This window comes from Athene noctua, chromosome 14 (genome assembly GCF_965140245.1).
Source record: "Athene noctua chromosome 14, bAthNoc1.hap1.1, whole genome shotgun sequence".
NCBI lineage: Eukaryota > Metazoa > Chordata > Aves > Strigiformes > Strigidae > Athene > Athene noctua.
This window is the reverse complement of record NC_134050.1, coordinates 11,481,030-11,508,787: the sequence shown is the minus strand read 5'-3', so window position 1 is coordinate 11,508,787 and position 27,758 is coordinate 11,481,030. Positions and strand designations below refer to the sequence as shown.

At 43.8% G+C, this 27,758-nt stretch overlaps 1 protein-coding gene across 2 annotated transcripts; it reads right to left on the bottom strand.

Moving 5' to 3' along the window:
* On the bottom strand, positions 1 to 26,232 carry PAK6 (p21 (RAC1) activated kinase 6). Of its 2 annotated transcripts, XM_074918504.1 has the most exons (10): positions 21,670 to 21,723; positions 21,012 to 21,367; positions 16,857 to 17,065; positions 12,420 to 13,037; positions 8,790 to 9,281; positions 8,402 to 8,535; positions 5,414 to 5,540; positions 5,098 to 5,223; positions 4,284 to 4,418; positions 1 to 2,322 (listed from the first exon to the last, which is right to left on the bottom strand). In XM_074918504.1, exons 3-10 carry the CDS (start codon positions 17,058 to 17,060, stop codon positions 2,155 to 2,157), a joined length of 2,004 nt encoding a protein of 667 aa, XP_074774605.1. In that variant the 5' UTR covers positions 17,061 to 17,065; positions 21,012 to 21,367; positions 21,670 to 21,723; the 3' UTR covers positions 1 to 2,154. The 2 variants fall into 2 exon arrangements, with proteins under 2 accessions (XP_074774605.1, XP_074774606.1); XM_074918505.1 differs by lacking the exons at positions 21,012 to 21,367; positions 21,670 to 21,723 and adding an exon at positions 26,197 to 26,232.
* Positions 26,233 to 27,758: the final 1,526 nt, after the last annotated feature.

Below are 27,758 nucleotides of genomic sequence, written 5' to 3'. Positions count from 1 at the left end.
ATGTCATCCCTGTCTTCAAGTAAAGTTTGTTTCAGGATCCAGGCTTCTGCTACAGTCTCTTCTTGTTTTAAAAGCCACATAGCCACAGAATAGGTAAGTCAGACCAGACTTGAAGGTTCACACTTTCCTTACATCTCTGAACTGTAGACATACTTTAAAGCATCTCAGAACTGCAACAGGCTTATGAATAAATCAAGATCTACTTTAATTTAAAACACAAGTGCAAAGGATTCACAACTACAGACGAGCAGGATCGTTTGTTTCAAATTATAAATCTTTTCAAAGCCCTGCTCTTTTGCATTAAAAAAAGCAGTATATCTGGAATACAGAAACATTTTACATCAAAAATTTCCCAGTGCAGCTAAAGAGGAGCTAAATAAATTCATTTCAACCAACTTCATCAGCCCCAAACTTAGGCATCCAGTCTAGGCAAACCACCTACGATTGCTCTGCTGGCCAGAGGCAGAGTGGGATCGAGAGACAGCGATTTCATCCTTCCGCAGGTATCCGAGATGAGGAGATGAATCACCCCCTGGAGGTGTTCCTCTCACCTTGGTCTACAGAGCCAACCTATATGCTTCACAGACTGGGTGCCCACCATTTAGATGGCTGGCATCAGTGCAGATGAATTCCATCCCAAATTACTTCAAGTAATCAACTGTGGCTTCAATTCTGAAGCAGGATCTGTAACTGAAGTAAATAGCAGAGGACAGAGATCATTAACATCTTCTGAAGAAAATGCAAGTATGAGGTTAGTTTCTGAGACAGTAGGACTGTCCAAAGAATAACTTAAATTCCAATAAATGTGTATCTGGAGTTTCAAAATAGGATCCCAGTTCCACATGTAAGATTATATTCTTGAGACCTCACAACAATACACACCATTACTGTACAATGTTACATCCTGACCTAGAGTCCAATTACCTTGACTATCTCACTGCTCAGAAAGTGTATCATACAAAATACCTAAATCTATTTTAAAATAACTGAAAGAGCTGTTTAGACAACCAGTAACCTTCCGAATGAAAGCAAAGGGATGGTGGGAAAGGGCATACCAATAATGAAACATACATCAAAAGTTTCTCTTCTCCCCATGCTCTGCAGTAGCAAGCAGGGGAGGCAGAGGCTCAACAAACCACCTCACACAAACACAAAAATCTCTCCTGGGATGTGCAGGGCGGCTGAAACGTTTTCATTCAGTCTCCTAGAGCATTCCCAAAGTGCTGCGCAACGGTTGTCTCAGGGCAGCATTTCTCAGCCTCTCTCGGGAGAAAGGACTGGGAAAGAAAGGTTCCTGGAAACCAAACACAGGAACAAGCTTTCACAGACTCTCCACTCCATCCAGCACTGGAGGTGTCGCATATTGTGAATTTTCAACACCAAGATCCTGGTGGTGAGAACACCTGTCATCACAGAGTCTGTTTTGAGGCCTGTATCCACAGGTTTCTCCCTCCAGAAGTTTAAGATCATGAAATGGATTCAAGATTGACCACTAAACCATACATATTCCTCAGCAAAAGAGAAGCATGTTGATGCAAGAGCCATTTAGAAACAAATATATACATATCACATCTGCTCCCTAAGAAAATATGTACAGTTTTCTAGGTCCACATTTAACTGAAGGAAATTAAAATAATCTGTGAAAAAGTCTCAGAGGAAAAAATTGTCAAGTCTTTGTGCATTGTTTGAGAGTTTAAAGGGGTCTGTGCCTGAAAACGTACATTTGAGTCAGCTCAAGACTCCAGTGTACAACAAAGGAAACAAAGATCACATTTGTAATTGGGAAATATTGTTCCAGTTCAGTAGTCAGCAGCCAAGGTCTGCAGGAACTTGCAGACATTCAGATACACAACTTCAGTCTCCGCTTTAAAATGCCATTCTTCGGAAGAAGCCATCCACAAGCCATGAAACACTCACTTTATTCTTGAGACATACTTGGTCTTATTTGGATCTAGTATGTATTGATTGTCTTCAGCAACAGAGAAGCCACAAAAGGCTGAGAATGCAAGGACAGTATTCACATTCATCCTCTAAAATGATCACTGACAAGTCCCAAGCACCATTCACAAGATGAGACTGCCTGGTCTCTTGACTTTTTAAATTTTTTTTTTTAAAATAAACATTATTTTTCCTAGCATTTCCCCTTACGTCAAGTCAGCAGGTAGAGGTACGCTTTCTGTACTGTTGGATAAGGGGCACCAGGCACTCTGGAAGTCCTGTCTGGAGCAAAAAGGGGTGATCCAGAAGTTCTTGTGCCGTTGCTCTTTCTAGTGGATCTCGTGTCAACATCCTTTCCAAGAAGTCTCTCAGAACTGGGGAGGTCTGTGAAAAAGCAACCAACCAAGTCAATCCCATAATGAACCAGGCAACAGCTCATGCAGCAACAGGTTGCTGAGGTAGGTTTGGTTAAAAAGGATCCTGTATATTTCAACTTCGTAACCCTGCTTTTGCACAGAAATGTAACATGAGACAGAATGCTTTTTATGTGACAGTAATAACTTTCTGCCACCAGTAGGCACAATATTTACACAGGTTGTTTTCTTTTTAATGGGGCACAGCAAATTAAGACAAGACTGCCTGCCATGTCCTTCCATTTAAGTTAATTTTGTTTCCCATTTGGTTATTTAATCTTTTCTTCATTTCAGCTCAAAAATTCTACAGAATTCCTGCTACCTGAGGCACATCACTTGGGTGTGAAGGGCTGATCAATTAATTCTTTTACTGGCCACAGATTGTGGAAAAAGCAGTTAAATAGGCTTTGAGAGTCTGGAAACCTGATGCTGCTGGTACAAGGAGATGAAGCAACTGCAGCAGTGTACCGAAAAACTAAATGACCTCAGCAGGTTTATCCTTGAAAGATGTGTAAAAGCCTGTTGAGTAGCCAGACCCAAGAACCACTTACAGGCACTGCACATCTCTTGCTGGTGGTAATCATCTGCATCATTAAAAGTGAATAAAAAATGAACTTGGTATATGTTTATTCATTTTAATGCCACTAATTATACCCACTTTAGACTGGGGGCATTTTCCCAGCTCCAGTTAACTCAGAAGTAGATCATGAAATCCTGTTCACACTGAGCTTATTCTTACTGCATGAGTGCTTTGAACGACTTCACTGTGATTGCTAGAGGGAGAAGGCACAACACAGCTAACCACAAGTGCCAGGATCCAACTCTTATCAGTAAATCTAGTTCTGCTTTAGGAAAGCAGCAGAGATTATCCCAGGTGACGTCCATTTAACCCACTGCACCCAGTACCACAGTGGTTGGCACAGGGAGCCTTTAACTCTGATCAGAATGGGAGGCTGGACCCACTGCTGGTGCTGAGCTCCGCTCACCGTGGGGAGACGGTGAGGATGGCCACCAGCCCAGCAACCCAGACTCTGCTGGAAGCCAGTTTGCTTCCCAGGGTAAAATGGAGCAGAGCAAGAGTGTAAACAGCTCTGGCTTCTGCAGCCCATGGTCGGGTCACCTCACCAAGGACAGTGTGTGACCCAGGGCAGAAGGGGCCTTACACCACCCAAGAGTGCAAGCTCTGGGTCCAGAACGTGACCTTGAAATTTTAATTGGCGTTGCAAAGGCAAAGAAGGAAGAGCAGCTGTTGATGTTTGAGTGTATGCTGTTAGTTCAGCAGTCTACTCTGTTAAATAATTCAGTTTTAGCAGCTGCAGATATTCTGATTAATTGGAAAGGCCAGATAGCTCAGAATGCTGCAGAAGCTATTTGATCTCAGAGGCTTGGACTGAAATGAAAGGAGGACTGCTCTAAGTGGTGACTAAAAGGTAATCACTGTATTTCGTACGTCACTGCTACTTTTTCATAAGAAACCATGAAGCTGAGTTCATCTTCAAAGCAGCTGCAGTGTCTCCACGAGCTGCTGTCTGCACTGAGCTCCCCGGCTCTGACCATAACGCAGCCTTTGCAGTCCTGAAAGCTGCAAAGCCAGAAACTCTCAAGAGCAAGGATCCTCCTGTTTACTTCCCTAGAAGATGAGCTACTCTATCGACATCAGCAAGATATTAACTGCTGGGCCCGCCTGAAGCAGCTTTGATTTGCATTAGCAGGTTGATGCCCAAGTGACCTTACATTATCAGGGCTATTTCCCAAAGCAGCCACTAGCTGTCAGCAGCAGCTCATGTCCACTGAGGCACTGGGGCCAAAGAAGTTCCCCAAGAAACATGTCCTAGCAAGATGACTTTCACAGCCAGCTTTACTGGGAACGGCTGATACGGATGTTTCCCCATGATAATCATCAGGTTTAAGAGTGCTTGCCAGTGTGCTCACCCTGTGGAAGTTTTTCAGCTTGGGAGGAGGACTGTCACGGAGTCTCTTCATTGCCTGGACTGGAGAATCACTGAAATAAGGGGGTTCTCCATCCACCATCTCTATCACCATGATTCCCAGAGACCAGATATCCACCTGTGGGAGCCAATGGCACATCAATACACACCGTTCAGAGCAACAGGTCCCTGCCTTGAAGCTTTCACAAAGACAGCAACACCCCACCCACAACAAAATGGCACTGAGAGAGTAAAACATTAACCCACTTGATGCTACCGGCCTCCTTACCGCAGTTTAACAAAGACAGCTTTCCACCTAGAACTGAGCCATGCTGGTGTTGCAACATGTAAAGGTCTGCAAGTAACTGCTTGTGCTACACCTGGTTGGTTGGTAAACAAAACTAATCAGTCTCCTGCCACCTGCCCATAATTTCAGGGCTCACATCTGTGCCTTCCCCCAGCTCCTCCCCTCCCTTCATGGCATTGATTGATTTGCTGATTCATATCACACGACAGGCAGCTCCTGGCTAACATCTGTCCACACTACAGCAGGTACAAGTCTATGCCAAGCTTCAGGTATAAGAATAGAATAAGTTTACACCTTGTTCCGGGAAGCAGAACAACCTGTTCTTCTACCGTTTTAGGAAATATTGATATAATCACAATCAAATCTGTAGTCATAGTTGTATTTATAGTGGTATAGTTATATTTTAAACAGAATCTAGAAGCTCTTCCTAGAAAAGCCAAGAATTATTTTCCTGCAACACCCCAGAATATAATTTTCTACCTCTTCTAGTATTAAGGAAGTGGTCCTGTACCTCAGTAGTGTATGGTATCCTTGCAATAACCTCTGGAGCCATCCAGTAGGGAGTACCTACTAGGGACTTTCTTTTAGGTACATCTTTACTGATCTGAGCACAGAAGCCAAAATCTGAGAGTTTGACCTGTACAAAGAGAAATGAAACCAACCTTAAAAATAATTTTCAAACAACAGGGAGGGAAACACCAAAAGACAAGACAGAGGGAATAAGAGGATGAGGTATAAACAAGAGACTGTGAACAGAAAGGAAATAAGGAGACAGATTAAGGCTGTGGCAGCAACAGACAGGAAACAATTTGTCTGAAGAAACATACCCTTCCATCCAGTGTCAAAAGAATCGAGTCGCTCTTAATGTCTCTGTGAATGACACCCTGAGAGTGAAGATATGACAGAGCCTGCAGCACTGATTCACACACTGTCGCAATTTGCTCTTCATTTAGCCTGAAATTAAAGACACGGGAGTTTAACTGCATCACAGTGGGCAGCAGACAGCAGTTGCTCACGGGTCCTCTTCAAAGGCACCGTGCAATTCTGAAGTTGAATTGCAGATACATATCTTGGTTCCCCATGACCACAACTATCTCACTTTTACTGTTCTTCTTTGACTGTCTTTTACTGTTGAAAACATTTTTGTCTTGATGGTTCGCAATTTTAAGTTTTCGTAAGTCTAATACAGAGAAATTGCATTTTAAGTCTCGTATCTAAATTCATTCCACAAGATGCTGTTTCAAGCAATTCTGGTAGGCAAGGCTGTGTCTTCATGCCAAGGTGCCGCAGTAACTGTTGAGACAGCTTTTTTTTATCCAAATAGAGAAAGCTATTGTTCACAAGGTTTATTCTGCAACTTTATCTAAAGACTAATTTGATAGCAAACACAGGGATCCATTATACGTTTCATGCAGCTGGACACTTTGGATTCTCTGATACCTAACTAAAAGTAGCACAGGTCACAAGCAGGGAGGACACTCCCGGATTTTAACGCTCTCTCTGTTAGTATGCCAAGGCTGAGCACCAAGGACCTTCTTTTTAGAAGCTCTTGCTGTTTGGAATACCAACACAAGAACCTTCATGATCAAATATAAGTGAAAATGGTAGAAATTATCTCCTACAACTGGGAACAGTGACAGCGTTCTCTGCACATTTATACTGAGCTATACTAGAAGTCAAGTATTTCAAAAAATAGCTGAAGTACCCAATTTGAGTACTTTTGATTCTCAGCCTGTCTCTAGCAGTTGTTTCAAACAACTCTCAGTTGAGGACACAGAAATAACACCTCCTCTAACCCAGGTCTGCAAGTAAGACTGAGGAGAAGAGCACGCTCAGAAGCAGAACTGTGCAAAGTGTACCTCTATCTTCTAAAGACATAAAAGCACTTTCTACCCATTCATGGAGAAGGTTGCACCATCAGCTGAGAAATTTATCCTTCCATTGCTTGTTTGGTATTCCGTATCTTCACCAAACCCACCATCTGACCAGGACAACTACCTGTTGTGGCTGCACCGTGCCACGCCGACAGCAAATCTATCTGAAGGATGGCAGGGGGATACTTTTGCCAGTATGGTTTAAGCTGTAAAGGGAGAGGGACAAAGGCTAACTGCAGGATTTCCCCAGTACAGAAACCTAACCTGTGGAGAAACAGTGCTTGTCATTTCACAGTGCATGAGCTGCAAGAAAAGCTGATGCACTTCTGAGCTCTGTGGTTCTAGAAGATAAAGAGGTGTACTTTCAGCTTGTCACGTATGGAATTTGGTTTCAGTCAAGTGACTGCATAGTGTAAAACAGATTACTAGAGGATTACCTCACTCCTGAAGATGCAGATCAGTTATCACCTTCAGCAAATGTTTAATGAGTGGAATGAGAGTATTTTCCTCCCTGTGAAAAACTGATTAAGGCTTGCAGCTTACTTTTGATAAATGTTATGGTTATAACAGATCCTGTTTCCACTATGTGGGAAAACAAGCATTCATTGAAAAGTTCAAAGGAAGGCTTTCTAAAATAACTCCCACCTAGGCTGAGGTCCCACAATGGAATTTAGTCTCACTGGTAGATATAAACTACACAGACCCTTCATAAACCTCTTCAAAATATTTTAATTCTTTTTATCTGTAGCTCCAATGGTTCCAATACCAGCTAAGAGCTACAAGGGTTTCACGGGCTCTGCAATGCCATAGCTCAGCACTCTGCAGGATTCAGTTCTTTTTCCTGTCCAGGAGCAAGTACACGACTTAGTGACACCTTGGTTCTCAGCCCCCAAGATGTGCCTCTGAGCTCAGTGCTGGAGGGAGGGCCTGGCCAGCTAAGTGTCTCCAAGACACTCCTTACAGGTGGGTTGTGGAGGCTACAGAGGACAATGAGCTTTCTTATGCCTCCCAAACACATCACAGATGTGCTTGCAAAACAGAAAACCCAACAGAGCACCCAACAGAGCAAGACACATGCCTTAAATCCACCACAGGATCAGTAAAGGCTAGTCAAAGCACATAAGTGAATTAAAGGTATACTATGATTTTTAAAAAGTAAATATAATTAGTGTTAGCCATACTACCTAATTGTAATCCAGTTAAGATTCTGAATCTTCAAGAGAGGAAACCTTATCATATAGACTTTCTTGGTCAAGTCTTTTCATTGGCATTCCCTGCACCAGTTTACAGCCTCACGGGACTGCTTGGGAGCAGGAGGAGGGTGCTCCAGGGTCATGGGTAAGACATGATCGTCATAACTGCATCACCAGAACACCTTGGGAGTGGGACTCTGGAGCCCATTTGAGAACAATTTCTTTGCCATACAGAAATGCTCTGGGCATTAACAAAGTGGTGTGGATAAGAAAACAAATTTAGGAGAGTGTTCAGTAGTTGCTATCTTTATGCAATGAAATTTGGGAAGGAGTCCAGATCTCAAGGCCCTGCTGCACTTCAGAGGAGTTAGCCACAGATTCAACCTCACCAAGGCTGCACCACCAAAAATTATTTCTGCATGCTCTTTAATACTTATTCAATGACCTTCCTGGCCAGAATTCAACAGATACAGTAAACAATACTTTTTATGAGTACTATGTTTTACAGGGAAGGTCATCAAGCAGATAAATAGTGGGTATGTAAAGCGATCAGGCCTGTAAATGTCCTTCTACATCAGAAGTATTATCGCATACTTCAAAGGGATGACAGTTAGGAAGTGTAGTAGTTTCAGGGCACTGCAAACACAAGATCTCTGAGCAAAACTCTTCTTCGCAGAAATCTCCATTCTACTGCTCTTGCCTGTCAGGTGGGAACACGAGCGTTGAGGTTTCAGACTTTGCTTCGTACCTGATCTGAGACACAATGTCCGTGAGGGCTCCCCCCTGCAGGAACTCCATCAGCACCCAGAGCTCCTCTCCCACTAGATAGCTCTTGTACATCTCCACTACGTTGACGTGTTGATAGTCCCTCATTATCACCACCTGTAAAAACACAGTGGACAAGTGACGACCACAAAAGCACTAACAAGACTTAACCTTACCCAACAAAGCAAGCACATACAACCCTACAAGTACAACACAGTAGCCTCTGTCCCCCCAGTCTTTTTTTTGGTTTTGGTACTAGTATAATTCTATTAAAAGGAAGATGTCTCCTGCTCTTCCCTTCTTTACCACACTGACTGTTACCATGGCTTTACAGTGGACAGCAGAGCCCCACCTCTCCTCACTATACTCACCTCATTGAAAAGGAGCTCCCGGCGCTGCTGCTTCCTCAGGTCCATCATTTTCACAGCCACCTGCCGCCCCGAGTGCTTCTCTCGAGCGATACAGACAATACCTGTGGACCCTTCACCAATCTTTACGTAATTCTCCAGCAATGTCCGGGGATCCCCCTGGTCCACAACCATCCTAAGGGCAGCTTTGAACTGCTCGTGAGTCACAACCACCGGGTCCTCACTGGCCAGCTGCCCTTTCACAGAAGAGTCCTGGGGAAGGTGAAGGTTGCTAGAACTAGTCTGAGTCTGCCGGTTCCTGGGAGACCCTGCGGGTGATGGCCGGCCTTGAGGCACTGCAATTGCCTTCTCCACCGTTGGTGATTTCTGAGGGGTCCCAGCTTCTGAGATCATCCTGGGGAAATCTGAGGCAGGCTGATCTGATGGGAGAGACTGGGCTTTGGCTGCAGGGCTGCGTGGTGAACCCCATTGCTGGGGCCTGAAGAAAGCATTAGGCTTTGAGAAGAACAAACACAAAAGTGGAAGAATGAAAAAGTGATGGTTAGATTAACAAGAAAGAAGTGTTGGGAGCCAGCTGGGTGTCATGCCACTCAGGTGTAGCAGACTGGAGCCAAGAGCTCTAGGTTCTTGTCTCCAGGTCTGCCCAACACATGCTGCATGACTAAGGGATGCAGATTTTCAAGAACCAGTTAAAGGATGAGTGCTATGCTTTAATGACCTCTAAATTGAGGCAGTTTAAAAGGGACCTTTTAAAGCACATGCTTTAAAGAAAACCACTAAAAACCAAAACCCACAGAAAAAAAAACCAAACCCACAACAGCTGCTAAAAAGCATTCCAACCTTGCCACCAAAACTCAGGGGCAACCTGTGTTGCAGAGAACTTGAAAATCCTTTATCCCTCCATGCCTCTGATCTTCCTATATATAAAAGGGAAGAGGATTCATGCCAAAGCTGTAAATCACTTTGATGTCTTAGCCTAATTCCCTTTGGGTAATTATACTCTGCCTACTGAAAACTCTCTGCACTTTCCACTGGTACCTGTGGAGCGTTCCTGTCGCTCAGACACAGAATTAGCCCTCTGTTTTGGGAAAAGCACCACAAACCAGGACAGCTGTGAGTGGCCAGCGTGAGACTCCAGCTACACAGAGCCACCTGCCACCTTGCCGTCTCACCGGCTCAAAACCGACCTGCAATGAATTTGGATTAGCAGTGCTCCTTCCCAGAGCACTCGAGGCTTTCAGAGACCTCCCACTCAAGTACCAAGCAGGCCCAACCCTGTTTAGTTTATGAGATGTAGTAAGATCACAGCCTGCGGCAGTGTGGCTTCAGGATACACATTCCCATACTAGCACGATACGTAGGTCTCCCAAGAAGGGTAAATCCTGAAGTGCTAATACTCACCCTGGAAAGGGTGACTAATTAAAATTCAACATCATCTAGCAGGTTAGGTACAAAATACATTATATACTTAGTTATATGTGAAATAATAGTGGATCTGACAAAGTAGCAACTTCAGAAAGAGCAAGCCAATCATTTATATTATAGGGCAAAATAAAAACTTCAAAGCAACAAGCTTTTTCTCTCTCACAGTTCAGATTATTAATAAAGTTAATAATATGGGTATGGGAACGGAAAACTGCCAATAGAGAATTTTTTTAAAGAGCACTCATTTTTTCTCAGACAGAAAATAATTGTATAGAATTTAATTCTATGCACTTTGGTTTTTAATCAAGGATTTCTGTCAACAGTAAAATCTGCATAAGCCTAACACACATATAGCTCATTTTCACACACAGGGCCTGAAAATATGATTTAGTAGCTCCTGGCATCAGGGTGCAGGAGTGTGCAAACACAAACTGCCTGTCAGAAGTTACTTCCTCCTCATTTACCAGCTCCACCCCTGCAGTCCTGTAGAGACATGCTCATGACAACAAAGTATTTATTTCCCAACTCCTGTTTTGTCTCAGGAGAGAGGAAAAAAAAAAAAAAAGGGGGGGGGGGTTATATAACCTAGAGCCCGCAAAAGGGCACACAACATGCATGCAAGCTCACACATGTTGTCTAACCACACGTAAGTATTATTTCCTGCTCTTGTAATTTGACAGCCCCTATATACACATTTTCAGTCTCCGGACATTTTGATATGTCACTGGTTCTCCTACTTCTCCCCCCAATATGAGGTCAAAAGAGGAGAGCACTCGACCTTCCCATGGTGACTACAGGCAGCCTGTTGAGGCACTCACCTCCCCTTTCCATTTCACCTGCAATTCTGCATTTCTTACACATCACAATTACACATTATCATCTCCATTTGTGAGGAAGTCTAAGGATTTCATCACTGAAGGCTGCTAAGAACAGTTTAGATAAACAATTGCCAGTGATGGCACAGATCCTCCACTGGAGCAGGGAGATGGACTAGATAACCTCAAGGTCTTTCCTCCTCTCCTCTCCCAAGCAGCTCGAGTTCAAACACACCCAAGCACATCCATGTGCACACACCATTTGACGGGTAACCTCCAATTAAGTAAGTGCTGAGGCATGGCAAATACACTTGCTAGAGAAGAAAGCAGCAGTCAGTTCTCCCGAGTACTCGGGGCCAGGCCTGCAGCCAGCATAGGTCAGCCCAGAATCAGGGACAGCAATAAGTGTAGTTTGTGCTACACAAGAAGTGCATTCCTTTAAAATCCCACTCCCTCAGAAAGGGAATCTACAGAGAGAAGGTTGTGTTGAAGCCTTGAGCCTCACCCTTAGCAAGGATGGGTCAGAGAGAGCCCCACCCTGCAATACACTACAGAACAGTCCGTTTTGTCAGGCCAGTGGTTCCTGTCATCTTCCTCCCAGCTCAGAGGCTCCACGCCTGCTAGAAATTAGCCTGGCCTCGCACCAGCCCAGCGCAGCCTCTGAAACCACCCAGCAGCTGTGCAGGGACAATGAGAGCCGGGTTAGCCTGGGATGAGTTGGAAGCAGTGGCCTGAAGGGCTACATTTCCTATCCAGTAACAGGAACCAGAGTTTTTCTCCAAGTTTAATAAGTGAGTCATTCATTCAGGATAGCTTTCCTGGGGGAGATGGAGCTATGAGCTGTCCCATCCGTACCAAAAACCAACAGTGAGATTTCCTGTTTGACAGTACCGTGGGTGCTGATGGAAATGTTCCTATTGTAGGCAGGTTGGCAGATACAGCTATAACCAACAAGCTCTCCTGAAGTAGCTCTACTTTGCACAGGCAAAAGAATACATTACTAATGTAAATTATGGCAATTTCCCAAATGGCAAAAGCACATTTATGCTAGTATAACGGCATTTAAGTCATGCCTTTACTACTACAGAAGGGCAAAAATGAGTAAGTTCCCTACCTCCTTCCCAGCCTACACTCCTGCAAGCACAGCTCCACTACAAGCCCTTCTGATGTAGATCTGGCTGCCATTTTGAGCTCTGCCTAGCAGTATATTCTGTGAAACTTAGGCAGACTACACGTTTCCCTTGTCCAGGACTATTTTGATTCCAGCATTAATCATAACAATAACAGATGGTTGCATGATGTTTGAACAAATTAAATTTGTTCAGCTGTGTTAGTAACCTCTGGAACTGTAAAGTCAACATTGTACTCACTCAAAAATACTGAATAACTTTACCTTTATCTGCAGGGAAGGGCCTGACTTGTTTGAGCCGCTGGATGAGGGGAATACACTGCGTAACAGCCTCCTCTTCAAGCTGTTCTCCCTTGATTTGGAGCTAGGGCTGCCCTCCCCTGAGGGCCTGGAGTTTGCTTGTCGCACAAGACAAGGCTGAGGCCAGCACTCTTCCGAGCTCTTTTTTCCCACCTTCTCGCTCTCCCCAGGTAGAGTTGGCATGTGCTGCAAACCAGAGGCACGCTGGAGGCAGCTGCCATCAGCACCCTGAAACTCTGAAGGCCCGAGGGACTGTGCTTTCATTACCATACCGTTGGGATGAGACTGTCCTTCCAACCGGGGTTTGTAATCTGGCCACATAGTCTGCCTCCGGGTCACCTTGCTCCCACCATTGCAATTGAGGTAGTTTCCGTATTTGTCTGCCCAGTCTGCTTCAGGACTCTGAAGATACATGTCAGGGGGTCTGTCCTCCCCCAGGAGCCCAAGGGACTGTGCTCTCCTCCGGCTGGTGGGGCTCCGGCCCCTCAGAGTGTTTGAACTGATGGCAGAAAGCTTCTGGATGTCGTTGAGTAACCCAGAGATATAGCCTTCCACTTCCACAGTGCTGCCCCTCACCACAGTCTGCGAAACACAGGGGAAGGGGGAAAAGAGTCGTAAAAACTGAGGCTCAGCTTATCTTGACAAAGGTTAGATTTTGTTTGTCTAGTCAAAGACAACTCAAGGAATTTAGGGGAAAAAAAAAAAAAGGCAATTTTTTCTGTCTTTTTTCATTATTCTTTACTGAGGGGATGAAAAAGACAAAAAAGGAATCACTGGGTTGCATCCTTCTGTCAGAGACAGCAGTGCCTTCAGCCAGAACAGTGAATTCTGCTGCTGCACTAGCATTCTAAAGGACAACATTAAAGCAAAATTAGGATGTTTTTAGCACTCCTGACTCTCTGGTGCTGAAATTGTGCTACACTCCATCACTAACTTAGGGTCAGCAAGCTCCTGAGAATATTCTCAGAAGTTACAGCATGCCGTAAGCTCTATCTGCAAAAATCACCTTGCTACTCCAACACAAGGTTCATCTCTCCCCTGTAGCACTCTCAGTAATCAGCCTCCCTTAGTCTGGTTTTTGCTAATGCATCTTACTCCCGTCCAGTGAAGACCACGCTGTTCCAACACTTCATCCCTCCTCTGTTCTGCCAAACTATTATAATTAAAAATGATGAACAAAGGGTCACAACAGCTCACAACTGCCTTGTAAGCAAACGATGAAAAACAAGGCTTCCATCCAAACAAGCAACAGCACTATACAAGTAGGACACTTGAAGCTGTCAGTATATTATGTAGTGCTCTACCTTGTTTATTCTGGAACTGAAAAGCTTACAGAAGCTTTTTTAGTGCTGGGAAACAAAATGTTTCATTTCTTCACAGAAATTCATAGGATCACTCCTACACTTTCATGAATCTCTGCCTGAGGAAAGTCCTTCCCTGGAGTGATGGCAATCTCCTGTTTGCTAACTGAACTCCAGGGATCTTCTAAAGATGCTGAATTAATTACACTGAGCCTAACATTTAAGCTGGTGCAAAACAGCAGCTCCAGCAATTTCAACAGACTGCCACCACAGTGCACAAAGTGAGCGCCCAGCCTGCTCAGGGTCTGAGAATGAAAGGCAGAACAGAAGATTTTGTCAGGCAAGGCGAAGAAAGGACAATCCAACTCATACCACTGCATACACATCATCACCTGCAGCAGGAAATTCTGCTCTTCAGTCCTACTGCAGCAATGTACCTCCCTCACCACATCCATGCACCTTCCTTCATGGCCCCAGCTGCTGTCAAATGCTGCCTCAACAACATGCTGAGGACACCAACTCCTCAGACTGTTTCCATCACTTTTGCATCAAACTCAATAGGGGAAAAAAAATACCAAAAGTAAATGGTTGGAGAAACCAGACTGAAAGCTGTCAGTGGGGTGGGAAGAGTCTTCTGTCCATTCTAATTCATCCATTAGAAACACCAGACATATCAGAAAAGCGACCCTTTACAAACTACACACAGTACATGTCCAAAAATGGAAAAACTGTGATAGCTGAATCCAGAAGATGATGAATAAGGACTTGGCCTAATAGGGCAAATTAGCACTTAAAAAAAAATAAATCTTACTATTGATTGGTAACATTGAACAGGAATTTGTTCAAACAGAGTTTACCAGAAATAATCAACTATGTGATGCAGTCTGAGTATTTCCACTTGGATTTACTTGGGGGGGGAAGTAGCATTAGTTTAAGATTCTTCTCTAAAGACTGTTGGGTACTGTGTCCTTGATCTCTTAAAGATTTGCACTTCCTTTCAGCTTTTACCATCTACAGGTTTAATAAGTCATACATGAAAGTACCGACCAAGTATTAGACTCAGGACAAACTCCAATAAATCTCTTCATGCACATTTCTATTTTGACAGTGATGCCTCACACTATTATCTCTAGTATATTTTTACTAATACATGAGAAAACTTGTTCAGTTTGCTCTGGGAATGCCATAGATACAGTGTGAAGAACTTAACCAAAGTCAAGATATAGGAGCGAGCTATCATTTCTCCCTGACCCAAAGCCTGATACCCTGTGATCGACAGAAATTGGGTTGCTTGACATGATTTGCTCTTGACAAATCCATGCTGGCTGCTAGCAATTACCCTGCTATCTCCTAGGAAGTGGTTGCAAATAGATTACTTGCTTATTTGTTCCAGTCTCTTTCTGGGAATTGAAATTATTCTGACTGATCTGCAATTCCTTGAATTTCATTAGGCCCAGCTGACTTGAAAATATGTAACTTATCTAAGAAGTCTCATTTCTGTTCATGTTTTCTTATTCTAGCCTGCGTTCTTACCCCTTTATGCTCATGCTAATTGCGTTAGCCTGCTGATCACAGTTAACCTTTTCAATAAAGACTGAAGAAAAATCATTAAACATTTAAGAATTCTCAGTGTCATCTCTTATTAATTTTCTTCCAAAATGAGCAGTGAACAAATTCTTTCCTTCATCCTCCTTCTCCTCCTCAGTGTACTTATGATGCCTCCTTAGTGCCCTTTATGTTCTTTGAGAATAACATCTCTTCTTGCACCTTGGCCTTCCAGTTTTGTTACTACATAAATTTCTTTTCATTTGCCCTTTAGAACTTGACCTACTTTCCACCCTTCTGAGCAATCCTCCTGCAGTTTAAGCTCATTAGAGAGCTCCTGATCTAACCAAGTTGGTCTCTTATTACACATTTCATCTCTTCTCTGGATTGTGGTCCTATCTCCTACTATGTTTTGAACCTTAAAGCACATTCAGGACACCATAAAACAGAAGGCAATACCTCCTCGCTTTTTCTTTTACCTAGTCTTCCTAAGCAAGTTTTTCCTTTCTAAATCAACATTCTGCTCAAAAGATCCTGACGTGCCATTTAAATTGCAGGTTTGATTTTGCATTAATACTTGCATTATATTAAAATGTAGTCCCATTTAGTCCCCATGTTTGAAGCATTTGTACACAAAAAGCTAAATATATTCATCTGATAGACAACCATATTCTTTTATGTCCCTCCTAAAATCCAAGCAGTAACGTCTCTATTTTACAATTTACCTTTCAGTTTTTAGGCCCCTGTAGGGTTTTTTTTAACGGGAACAAAAACTTCCCACAAGCTAGCAAGACTTAAAACACGATAATTCTGTCACCATTTTTCATTTCCTTTTCCAAGGGATCATCGTGAATCTGCCTCTCCTCACACAGCAGGTCCCTGCAGTCACTGATGAGCACACACAGTCTACAGATGTCATTATCAACAGCCACCCAAGCAAGAGAGCATCCAAATTCACCCATCTACAAGAGTCAGTAACTTGTTTCTCCTTACTGAAGGACTTGCTTTAAGGACATTCTCCTTTTTACTGTGTCCCACTTTCTGTTAAAAGGCTGGTTTATGAACCCTTTTAGCCTAAACCCTGGTTTAGTCCTGCTCCCTGTTGCCTCTCATTCACTTAGCCATCCATGAACAGTGAGCTAGTGCTACCCCACTCTCTCCCACTCAGGCTTCCCTGTCAACTTAATTACCAACCAAATTTGCTCACCCACGGGAATGACAAACAAGCTAAAACAGGTCTCTCACGAATTCTCCTCTTCGCTTCCCTGTACAACAGCTGAACACATCCCAGGCCCTGCAGCCAGCTGGTTATTTGAACAGTGACACTACAGCAGTCAAGGATACGACTGTCCTTATTTCTGATGAAGTTACTACCACTTCAAAAAAAAGACCGTGTTAGCAAAGCCGAGACCCTGCTAGCCACTGAATTCCTTACAGATCCCACCCTTAGCCCCATTTAAATACATATGGGGCAATGGAAACATTGCCTCAACTTGGGCCTCCCCAAGGAACAGGGAAGCCCAAGGGACAGGAAAGTGCAGTCTTCCTCCCTTACCTTCATAGGCTGGAGTTGCATCCTCGTGATCCTCGAAGGGTCTACCACTGGTTTGGGACGCCTCAGCGTGTCTAGAATATTCTGCCATTGAGGTGGCAGGCCCACAAATTTGCCCTCCTTTGGGTCAAATGAAGTGTGGACACGGTGCTCAAAGTTCTGTGGAGATGAGATCTCCGGGCGTTTCTTCTTCTTCTTGCGGAACATGATGCCTAAATCAGAGAAGGCAATGCCATCAGTGCTCTTACATGTCGAGGTTCGATATGCCCAATCAGTACTATCACATATTCATTATATAAGTTAACTGCATTGTATTAAGAACATTCTCCAGCGACAGCACTTTAACAAGAGTTGATTATCTGCTTTTACAGATGAGGAAACAGAAGAAACAAGAGAGCAATTACTTGCTCAAGACCACCTAGCAGGCCAGTGGCTGAGCTGGGATTTCTAGTGACCTTTCTAGTGTTCTGCCCACTGTGAAACACTGCTCCTATTTCAGAAAAGAAACAGGCGCCTGTTACGTCTACGGCTGAACTCCTACTACTTGGCTGCCTTTATTTCTACAAATTCTTATCGCCCAATATAAATGTTTTAAATATATATGAGAGATACATATTTATATTTTACATGCTTGTACTGAGGTTAAATGGCTTTGGAGTCCAGCCAGTTAGATGGTGTTGATTCCACTACAAGCCTGGAATGAAGGGTGGTTAGGAACAGGGATTAGGGTGCCTTCTCACTGGTCACTCCAAGTAAGTAATATACATCGGATTCCCATTTAAAGACAACAAAGTTGTTGCCAAAGGACTGATTTTGGATCTCAGTTTTTCTAGGTTAGAGAGCTTGGGGGAGAGAGAGAGAGAAGTGGTGGTAGGTGGAAATCAAACTCTGTCAGCAGGTAGCTGAAGAAGCTAAAATTAAAAACTAAGATTCCTTTCCCTTGGGGGCTGAGAGAGACAGTTTGTGTGAGCAGCCATTACAATTGCAACAAGCTAAAACCAGCTAACACTTAAATATACCCAAACAGAAGAGACATTAAAATCTGTGTTTAGACTTTATAGAAAAAAAAAGAAAAAAAAAAAAAGAGAGATGTAGATAGATAGAAAGCCAAAAGTTTTACACCTTTCTGAAATTGGGAAGGTATGAAGGAAAAGGAAGAATCAGAGCTCTGCAAACAGTCACAGAGGTAGGAAAGCTTGAATAAGTGGAGAACTGTGATGGATGGACAAAACCTCTTCACAAAAGACAGACAGGGAAAATGGGGTGAGGGGGAAGTTACTCTTTCCATGAAGAAATAGTTCAGAGGTAGAGAGATTTTCTGTGGAGAGAAAGGTTCTACACAGTGGAGAGTGGTGGGAGTCAGAGACAATAGACATAAATCAAAAACAAGAGAGGTCCTGACTGGATAAATGGACAAACTTTTCTGTGATTAGGAGGGTCCAGCATTGGAGCAGGTTGCCCAAGCAGGCTGTGCAGTCTCCATCCTCAGAGGTTTTCAGGAGCGAGTTTTCTCTTGGAGACAGAGCCCTGAGCAACCTGGTCTGACCCTCAGAGCAGACCCTGCTTTGAACAGGGGGTTGGACTACAGATCTCTTGAGGACTCCTCTCCCCTGAATTGTTCCATGATTCTACTGACTGGTTTGATGGCTTTAAAGTTACAAATACACCATGTTACATTTTCCTATTTGCTGTTGGAGAAACACATTTAATGGGCAGAGTACTGTTCTGTGGATGCCATGGAAATGGCGTGCCCCAGAGCTCATCATCTCCTCTCCAAGATGCTTTCTGTCAATGCACAGGATGAACTGCACAATGAGAGCCATAAAGGAGCAGAGACAAAACAGAGACTAGTTCAGTGCTTGGGAAAAAGCTGTACAGGTTTCTTTAAAGGCAGTATCTGCTAGTAGAAAAAAAAATGCTTATGTGCTCTTCCCTTTCCACTCACATCTTTAATATTAGCATTTGTCTCTCACTAATACTGCCTAAAGCGATGAATGCCACCTCTTCCTGAACAGCAAGTAGAGGGGTTTTGCCACTTGATCTTCAATTCTGTAGTGATCACTCTTCCCCTGTACAGGACCTCAGCTTCCAGCAATTTGTACTGAATAAATATTTACAAGGGTCAGAGACACAGAACACACAGAGGCAACATGTTGTGGTACAGACATGAGCACACTTCTAGAGGACACTGGTCTCAAAAATCAGCACACCTCGTGCTTTTTTCCCCCACAGTGAAATACATGTCAAACATTTTCCAGGTTGTTCCACTTAAAATCTGATTAGGGAGTAAAGTACAGCCACCAGATGAGCAATGACTTTGCTTCCTAGTGCTAGGCTCATACACACTGGCTTAAAATTTGGTTACCAGGATCCTGTAGTTCACTGGGATGGGAAGTGTCTGTATGGGGCAGACCATTAAGTGGCTGTATGGGACCTTTACACCATCTACACCCCCAATCATGCAATCCATCCTCAGTGAAATACAGACTTCACACACTGACAATGTCTATTGCAATACCATGCCAGAAGCCTACTAAAGATACCTTACAGCTGAAAAAGAAAGCAAAAGGTTAGGCAACTAAAAAAAACACTTACAAAAGAAGCTGGAAGCAACTGCTCTGCCTAGAAGAGGTTTTGCAGCCAGAATAATCTTTGCTCAGAATATGTTCCAAGGAAAACCCAAATACATCTCAATGGGGAGCTTATGGGAAGAGCATCTGTGCTCCAGGTCTGTATAGCTGCTACTCAAACACAGTGATTCAACTCGAAGGCCCCTTAGGTGCTGCATACTAACTAATAATCAAGACTAAAGCAATGGGGTAATTCTGTTAAGGAAAAAAGTGCAGACAGTCCTGGAAAGGAAAAATATTCTAATAGCTCATGGTGTTAGTACAATTCAAACCAACAGCTGGTGCTACTGAGGAGCTTTCACAGCCTCCAAGGAAAGGAGGAAGCATATCTGTAGTATTCCATCAAGTGCTTCAGTTCTGAATCGTTGACTACATGTCAGTCATGACAGCTACTTGATCCACCAGAACAGGGGCATTTCCAGACAGAGCGATGTTACTATTTTAACCAGTATCTTTCCTTCTCCTGCTCCTACTCTCACAGCTTCATTCCTCATCTCATCTTCGTAAGGAGAAGATATTCAGGGCATAGCACACAGTGTCTTGCAAGTTTGCTCTTTAACTGCTTCAGGTGGCAAGGGGTCCTGTAAAATGGGGTGTTACGAATACCACAATCATTAGCACTTGTAGCATCAACTGTTTTCTGAACATTTCAATCATTTCCCCATGAGAAGAAAGATTCTAGCTAAACTATTTCAAAATGCAAATTTTTAAAGCCCAGGTGATGTTTTGGCCCCAAATAGAACAGTGGCTCTCTGCCAGCATATCAGTTTGCATAAGCATAAACATTACACTTGTATGTTTACATTAAATCCCTATACCTGTCAATCAACACCTGGACTACACTTAGATCCTATATACAAAAGCACGCCTCCTAAACCCAGAGAGAAGCATCTACTCAGTTCATGGTCAAATTTTAGGGTCACTAGCTGACATGGCCTGCGTCTACCTTAATGGCTTATAATAGACATCTTAAAAACAAGAAAATGTAATCAACTCCAAATACAACATACCCCTGGGTATCCAATGACACTTAATTTATATGATCAGCATCAATCTTTGATTATAAAGACGTTGCCATATCAGACAGGTGGTTTAAAGGTACACTGCGTTAACATCAAATTAAATTCATACACTAAAAATAGATATTTGAAATCCAATGAGTTGTAATAATCTGTGTAGGTTTTGCATTTCATTGAGGTCTGTATTTAACCAGTCTCCTTTCACTTTGTGGTTTTCATGCAAGAGCTATTTACTTGTATTTCCAATATCTAGCTACAGAATGTTTAAATAAAATACATAAACCAGGCTTTTTCTAATTCAGTAAGAAATTCATAAGAACATTTTACACATTTAAGATTCTGTAAATCAAGCCAAACCTGTATTTAAACGTAGACAGCATCCCTTTAATACAATAATATAAATACTGTGACACTGATTTTATAATAATCTACTAGACTTTAGTCTTTCATTCACTGCTGACAACTGTACTGTAAGAAATGTCACAAACATAAATAATAAAAGTCACTACCACAAGACAAAAGCAGTCGGAGATTGAAATTCTCTCAGCGATCCATTCCTGCTGCCTGGGAAACCACGTTAGATTTGTCAACTCCAGATATAGCTGTTCCTAGATGATACAGTTCCAAAAGCTGTCACATCTGCCAGTGAGCATGAGAAAAAATCCCACAGCCAGCAGATCCAGAGCAGGGGGAGGGATCGGCTGGGAAGGAGGGGCGAGAAGAGAGAAGGGTCAGGCTCAGATGAGAGGAAGGGGTGGGAGGATTAAGGATGGAAGAGAGAAAGGGGAATGAGTTAGGAAGGGAAAGAGGAATGGCTGGGAGACAGGCAACCCAAGGAGCAGGGCACAGCAAAGAATCAATCCCACTGAAAAAAGAAGTAGATAAACGTTATCAGGAATTGCTCAGTAGAACACACGAGTTCAACCACCCAGACAAAGCAGCTAGCATGCACTGTCCTTTCATCCGACTTGCCTCCACCCTGCACACACACAATTACACACTCCGTTAGCGTACATGCACTGCACTTAAATATGTTCATACGCTCATGTGCTCACACGTACACTTGGTGATAGGAAGACAGCAGAGAGCTACTTCAGTCTCACTTGTATAGTTTCCAGTTAAAAATAAGCTTTCCCTCCCCCTCCTTGCTGCAGCGACTGAACTCACTCATCAGTGCTTGTTGCGTTGCTATCAGAGATCTGGACGCAGCTTGCTACATTCCTCCCGCCCCGGACAAGAGATAACGCTTGGTCCCTGGGCTGAAGAAAGCAGTTCCCATGATTTTGAAGTACTCGCTCAGCTGATACGCCAAACTACTCTGGCCAGCTACAAGAGGAGGGGGGAGGAGGAGAAGAGCTCTTTCTACAGGACCTGCGGAACTGCAACATGCAGACTGAGCTTGGAGTAGGAAGATGAAGATCCCAGAGAATCCACCAATTAAAGGGAATATTTTTATACTCTGCTCTGCAAGTTACTGTCACATAAAACATTTCAGATGCAGTGCATATTAAATAGGCCATTCTCAATGCATGTTGTATGCACGTATGCATGTGCTCATCCCCATGTATGTGTGACGATGCACACATGGCATTTCACTGTATTCCATTCCTCCTAAGATCCTAATGATTACTCTCCTGAGGTTTACGACCTGATTGTTATTTATAACAAGCCATAAACTCATAGCAGTTTGCAGACAGGTTCCTTCCCTGAGGAGTTTACAAATCTAAACGTGACTTCACGCACCAAGAAATGACAACAAAGGGTGAGTGAAAAGGGGGAAAGAACAGCAAAATGGTCTGAAATCTGAAATGGGATCTCAGAGCACAGAGCCTTGTCACGATGACACCTTCCACATTTGTCTGCAATTCTAGTTTTAGAAATACCGGTTTAGGTACTTTTTTTTCCTCCTAAAGGAAGAGTGGATATTTGCTTGTTGTGCTATCACTTCCCCTATTTCAAGTCCTTTCCTTCCACTTCTCTCTCTCCCTCATCAGCCCCCAAAAGCGAAGCTATGTGTTGGGATGAACTAGCAGCACAGCAAACTGATGTAATGCTCCAAATCGTGCCCAAACACACACATGAGTACACAGATTAATATTACATTAGAAATAATCTTAAGGGGAGACATATTTGTTATATTGGTGGGGTTATTTTTGACAAATGAGAAAAAGAACACAACCGCTTGACATTTTTTGCCATGCCTCCACTGAACAGGGTCTAAAGGCTATGGTGCTGCCTCTTTCTCCCCTGATACATTTCTGCTCATAAATTAGGACTAAAATCTGAAACACAGTGAACGCCTATTTGCTAAGCTTGTTTTGGACGCTGCTCAGTGACATACTTCTGGGTGTGTTTTAGCTATACTAGACCAAATTCATTCTGGGACATATAAAAGCGCTTGTAAAGAAAAGACCTCTTGAACTTTCTGAAACCAGTACAGGCATGTCCCAGATGCTAATAGGCTTTTTTTTCCTTTACGAATAATAAAGTTTTCCATTATTTACAGTCCCCTAGAAATCCCAGCTAAAGTCACTGTCCCATTGTGTCAGTCTCTGAAGTCAGGCCCCACCCTCCAGAGGTTTCATCTAAACAGACAAAAGGTAAGGAAAAGGAATTATTATCCTCATTTGCAGATGAGACAGAAAAAAAAATTACTAGCTCGGTTTCTTCCAAGCTATGTCTAGATTAGCAAACATGAGAGAGCTTCCAGGTATGTCTCCTGGCTGCTTTTTAACTTCATCTCAAGGCCAGATTCAGGCCCAACACACCTTCCATGGGTGCACAGCACCTGTGGGAGCCAAAACACGCTCTGACCACATGTTTGATCTTGACACCAGCACGTAGGTCTAGACACCATGACAGAAACCAGCTGCACAGACAGAAAGCACACCCAAACCTCAATTGCAATCCAATGCCTTCATTGTAAGATTAGCCTCTTCCCATCTGTGTTTGGTTTGCGAGAGGGTTACAACTAGCAAATACCACTGCAACACCAAGAGAAGGCTGCAACTCATCGCATCCTCTTCACCCAAAGCCAGCAGGATGTGTGCTGCAGGTCATAAGGCTGAGACATAAACCACTGTAACAGCTATGACCCTTTTTCCCCACCTTCTGAACACTGGATGTGACTGTGTCCTGCTCTGGATATACAAAACCATACAGCACTGTGTCTCTTTGACACCTGCCTTGCACATACACACTTCACGGTTCCACATCCAAAGAGTAACTGCAGTGGTTCAAACGGGTTTATTTGCTTTATTTTGCCATGAAGGATGCAGCAGAGTTAAAAACAAGTGGCTGTATTTTGCTCTTAATCCAGGATACCAAAGAGCTTCAAGATGGGGCTTGAAGGATATAGGGCTTCACTCTCCACTGTCTTGTGTGACAGATCTATTCAAAATGAGCATAAAAATACTACCAAGATTAGAGTAAGAACGTTTAAGGTTCTGTCTCCAAAAATTCACATGAATAGCAGTATCTTACGTATCAGATAGGAGGTTATGTTGGGACAAGTGCAAGGGGCCACATCTGGCATGCCGGGTCACATGGCAGACAAAGGAGCCAAGGCTGCATCTGGGGAACACGCTGCTTCAAAGCGCTTCAGAACACGGGGTGCCACGTCCTGCGGCTCCATCTGAGCACTGTAACCTCCCTGTGCTCCGCCATGCCACGTCACGGATCGCAGAGCTGGCTGCCTCTGGCACATTGGGTTACGAGAGGGAAGCTGTAGCTCTGCAAATGTGCATGGAACAGACTTCACTGTAGGGAAGCACCAGGCAGGAGCCAAGCAAGTCGCACGCTCGGTGAGCATGGCCGATTGCTGGCAAGCAGACCTGTCCCAGCCCAGGCACTGGCCACCACACACGTCCTGGATCGCAGTCCTCCATCCAGCAGCATGGCAAAGGGCTGGCAGAGACACCCCCATCATTCCCCTGACCACCCAAATACAGAGGCAAGAGTTAAACTTCCTTCCAAACAGCACTAAAGAATCTTAGTCCCTATTTATGATCACCATGTTCTCCCAAAGTGAGATACATATATATTTAACTGCTGTCAACAGCCTGCAAGGCAGTTTAGTTGTGTTATCCCCGCAGGATAACTGATGGGAAAACTGCAGCCCAGACAGTGTCCCCCAAAACACAGAGGAGACAGACTAGCTTAAACCCCTCAACCTGGCTGACTCTCAGTGCCTTCCTACTCACTGCTGCCAGCACCAATACAGAAATTTAAATCGTAACAGACAAGTCTTCTCCTAGGGAATATCAGTTATTCTGCTCTGTTTGGAAAGGAAAAAACACATGCCATGAGTACAAACATTCACACAGCCCTCCATACATTAAAACCTGAGGTGCACTCATAACACCAGTGAAGATAAATAACTGTTATTGTCTACAACTACACCCTGTTCATCTGTTCATTACAAAATAATCTAATCACTACCACTACAAGTTAAAATGGCTCAGCCCTAGAGCAAATGTAATTTCCTGAGATTTTTTTTTTTTTGGAAGGAAATAGATTTGAACTTTTAGTCTGCTATCACCCTACATTCACACTGCTCTCTTATGCCAGACAAATGGAAGGTCAGCCTCAGAACATCATCATCACCACTCATGATCCAGTCTCAGTGCATTAGCCCTCAAGCCACATGGTGAGCCTCCTGCAACTTTAGAAACCATAGTGAGCAATTCCTTAAAAACAAGACCTGTGTCAGCCAAGTCCTGATTCCTCAGTCCTCCACTGAGTCTATGCAATAACTTGGAAGCCAGTGAGACTGGTGCAGAAGCAACAGACAAGAAAACTGGTCCCTCAGTCCAGAACCTCCCTTGGCAAGATCTGAAAGTCTGCGGTACTCTCTCCAGCTATGTGCAGCACAACGTACTGGTTAGCCTTCAGCTGCCCTTGCTGACCTGTGCCTGCACAGAACTGATGTGCAGCTCTAAGTGAGATCAAACTTCAGCAGTACCTCTGTCAGTACCCTCAAGAAACCATGATGTGCAATGCAGAACTTGGAACCTGGCTGAGTTTCGACTTGCAGTTGGTGTAGGCTAGTCCAACTGTTTTAAGCAATTTGCACAAAATATTTAACTCTTCTCTCTGCTTGTGAATTTCCCTAAGCACATTACAGAAATAGGTTAAAAAGTGCTCTTTTTTTTCCTGATTGGAGGCAGGACAGCCAAACTTTTACAGTGCTTCTCCTTGAGAATGAAACCATTTTGTGACCAAGCAAGTGTTACATTTCTCACTTTTGCAAGCCTTGGCAGCAGGATCCAGGATACTCTTTTCCAGTACATACGTACTCACTCACACCCATCTAGACAGAAACAACCCCTGTACAGAGAACTGACTTTCCACCTGGAAGCACAGTTACTATTGCTGATAGCTCCTTTCACTATTTGATCAGCTTTGCTACTAGATACATAAACCATTCCTCACACTTAGTGCACAGGATGTACATACCAAGGCAGTGCAGAATGTTAAAATCAATATACAGCTTCATCACACCATCAAGAATGAGACTTTTCAGTGGGACAGGGAAGAGCCATGCAGCAGAGTTAAAAACTCCTTTCCTCAGCAGCTGTGGAGGGGCTGACTCAGGTTTCACCCAAGCACAAAACTCAGAAAAGCAGAGGAAAACTCAGCAAGTATCTCGTTCTACATACATCCCCCAAATCTCACCTGAGAACTTACACTCACCAGCCACAAACTTCTCTTCTGTTTTTTCAGTACTCTGTCCCCAGATACATTAAAGCATTAATGTCCTGGCAAAGAAGAAAGCAAACACATCAGCAAACATTAACAGACAGGACTGTTTCCTGTAGCTGTAAAAACCTGGCTGTATCTGTTGGTTACCACCTGGCAAAAATAATTAAGTACAAATGCCCAATAGAATTGTAGTTTGTAACTGAAATAGGAGGAGATTAGCCAGCTTTCAGATAGCCAAAATACACTCACGCACCCATACACACATGAGTACTACAAGGTAGCTTCGGTAGGTGTGCTGAAAGGATCTCAGCTGGCACAGCAGCCAGGTCAGGAGCAGCAACGTGAGGGGGTTCGAGTCAATTAGACCTCTCCAGAAGATAGAGTAAGGGTCCTTGCAGATACAGGAGACTTAAGAGGAAATATTGCCATGTTTCGCATAAAAGCAATGAGCATGCACGTTTCTGACATGCTGTCTGCTTTCGCAAGCATCATCCAGAGTAATTTTAACCCCTTCTTCACCCCAATGTTTTGAGAGCATCACTCTGCAAGATTCAACAATGCATTTTCCTCTCCACATTCCCCATCATCTTGAGTGTCAATAGGCTAAATCACTAGACCCCAAGCACCACAGACCCGTACGCTGGCCCACCTAAAAGTCACTGGAAAGCAAAAAACAAGATCTTACTGGTAGTCCTGCTGCAACAATGTCGGTAGAGGACAATTCCAAGTGAGAGGAGAAAGAAGGGTCTGGAGGGAAACTCTCCCGCTGTCATGCAGCAAAGCCGATTGGAGGACGGTGTTGCTGGGCTATAGGAGTAAAGATGAAGTAAACTCCTTCCCAAAGGAATCCAGCTCCTGGTTTTTCTTCCCTTCCAGAACCATCCCTTGATAGAAAAAATTGTATGACCCCCCAAACCATTCCCCTCTCACTTTGCCCAAGGCTGGCACTGCCAACACACGTGTGATCATTACGCTCATTCTTGGTGGTGGCAAGGCTTAGCTCCGAAGGGAAGGGGTTAAGCCGTAGCAGCACAGCCACTGGGGAGTGGAGACGTTAGTTTGAACTGACAAACCTAGTCCTCTGTAAACAGAGGAAACAAATCGCATGAAACAGCGGCCATTAGGACGATGGTGTTACTGCTTTAAAGCAAGCAAGCAAGTCAGTGTCGATCCCCAAATCTGCAGGAGGGAGCTTACCCCTGACTCCTCATTGCTCCGTAACCAGAGGTGAGGTGGGAACGCTCTGCCACTGGAATCCGCTGACACGCCGATAAACTTGAGTGAGAAAGACGGCAGGAGAAAGCGGGAGAAGAAAAAGGGGTGGAGGCAAGTCTGACATGTTTGTACAGTGCCTGGTTCACCTAAACTGCCGAGTTTGATTTCAGGGTGTGGTAGTAGATGGGACACAGAAGCACTCAGCGTGGAGAAGCCTCAGATTTGTTTTCCAAGGAAAACGACAGATGCCGACAGCAGAGCCTCTTGGGACCATCTTGCCTTCTCCTCACCGTCTTCTCCTTTTTTGGTCCCTAGAGGGGATGAGAGAAAGAGCTCAC

What these genes read in the sequence shown, in the direction of transcription:
- PAK6 (XM_074918505.1), bottom strand. Translation starts at nt 17,060, where the DNA reads ATGTTCCGCAAGAAGAAGAAGAAACGCCCGGAGATCTCATCTCCACAG. An exon ending in TGCAACTCCAGCCTATGAAG is followed by an intron (nt 13,038 to 16,856) that starts GTAAGGGAGGAA and finishes TGTGTTTCGCAG; the next exon opens with ACTGTGGTGAGGGGCAGCAC. An exon ending in GCCCTTCCCTGCAGATAAAG is followed by an intron (nt 9,282 to 12,419) that starts GTAAAGTTATTC and finishes TTCTTCTCAAAG; the next exon opens with CCTAATGCTTTCTTCAGGCC.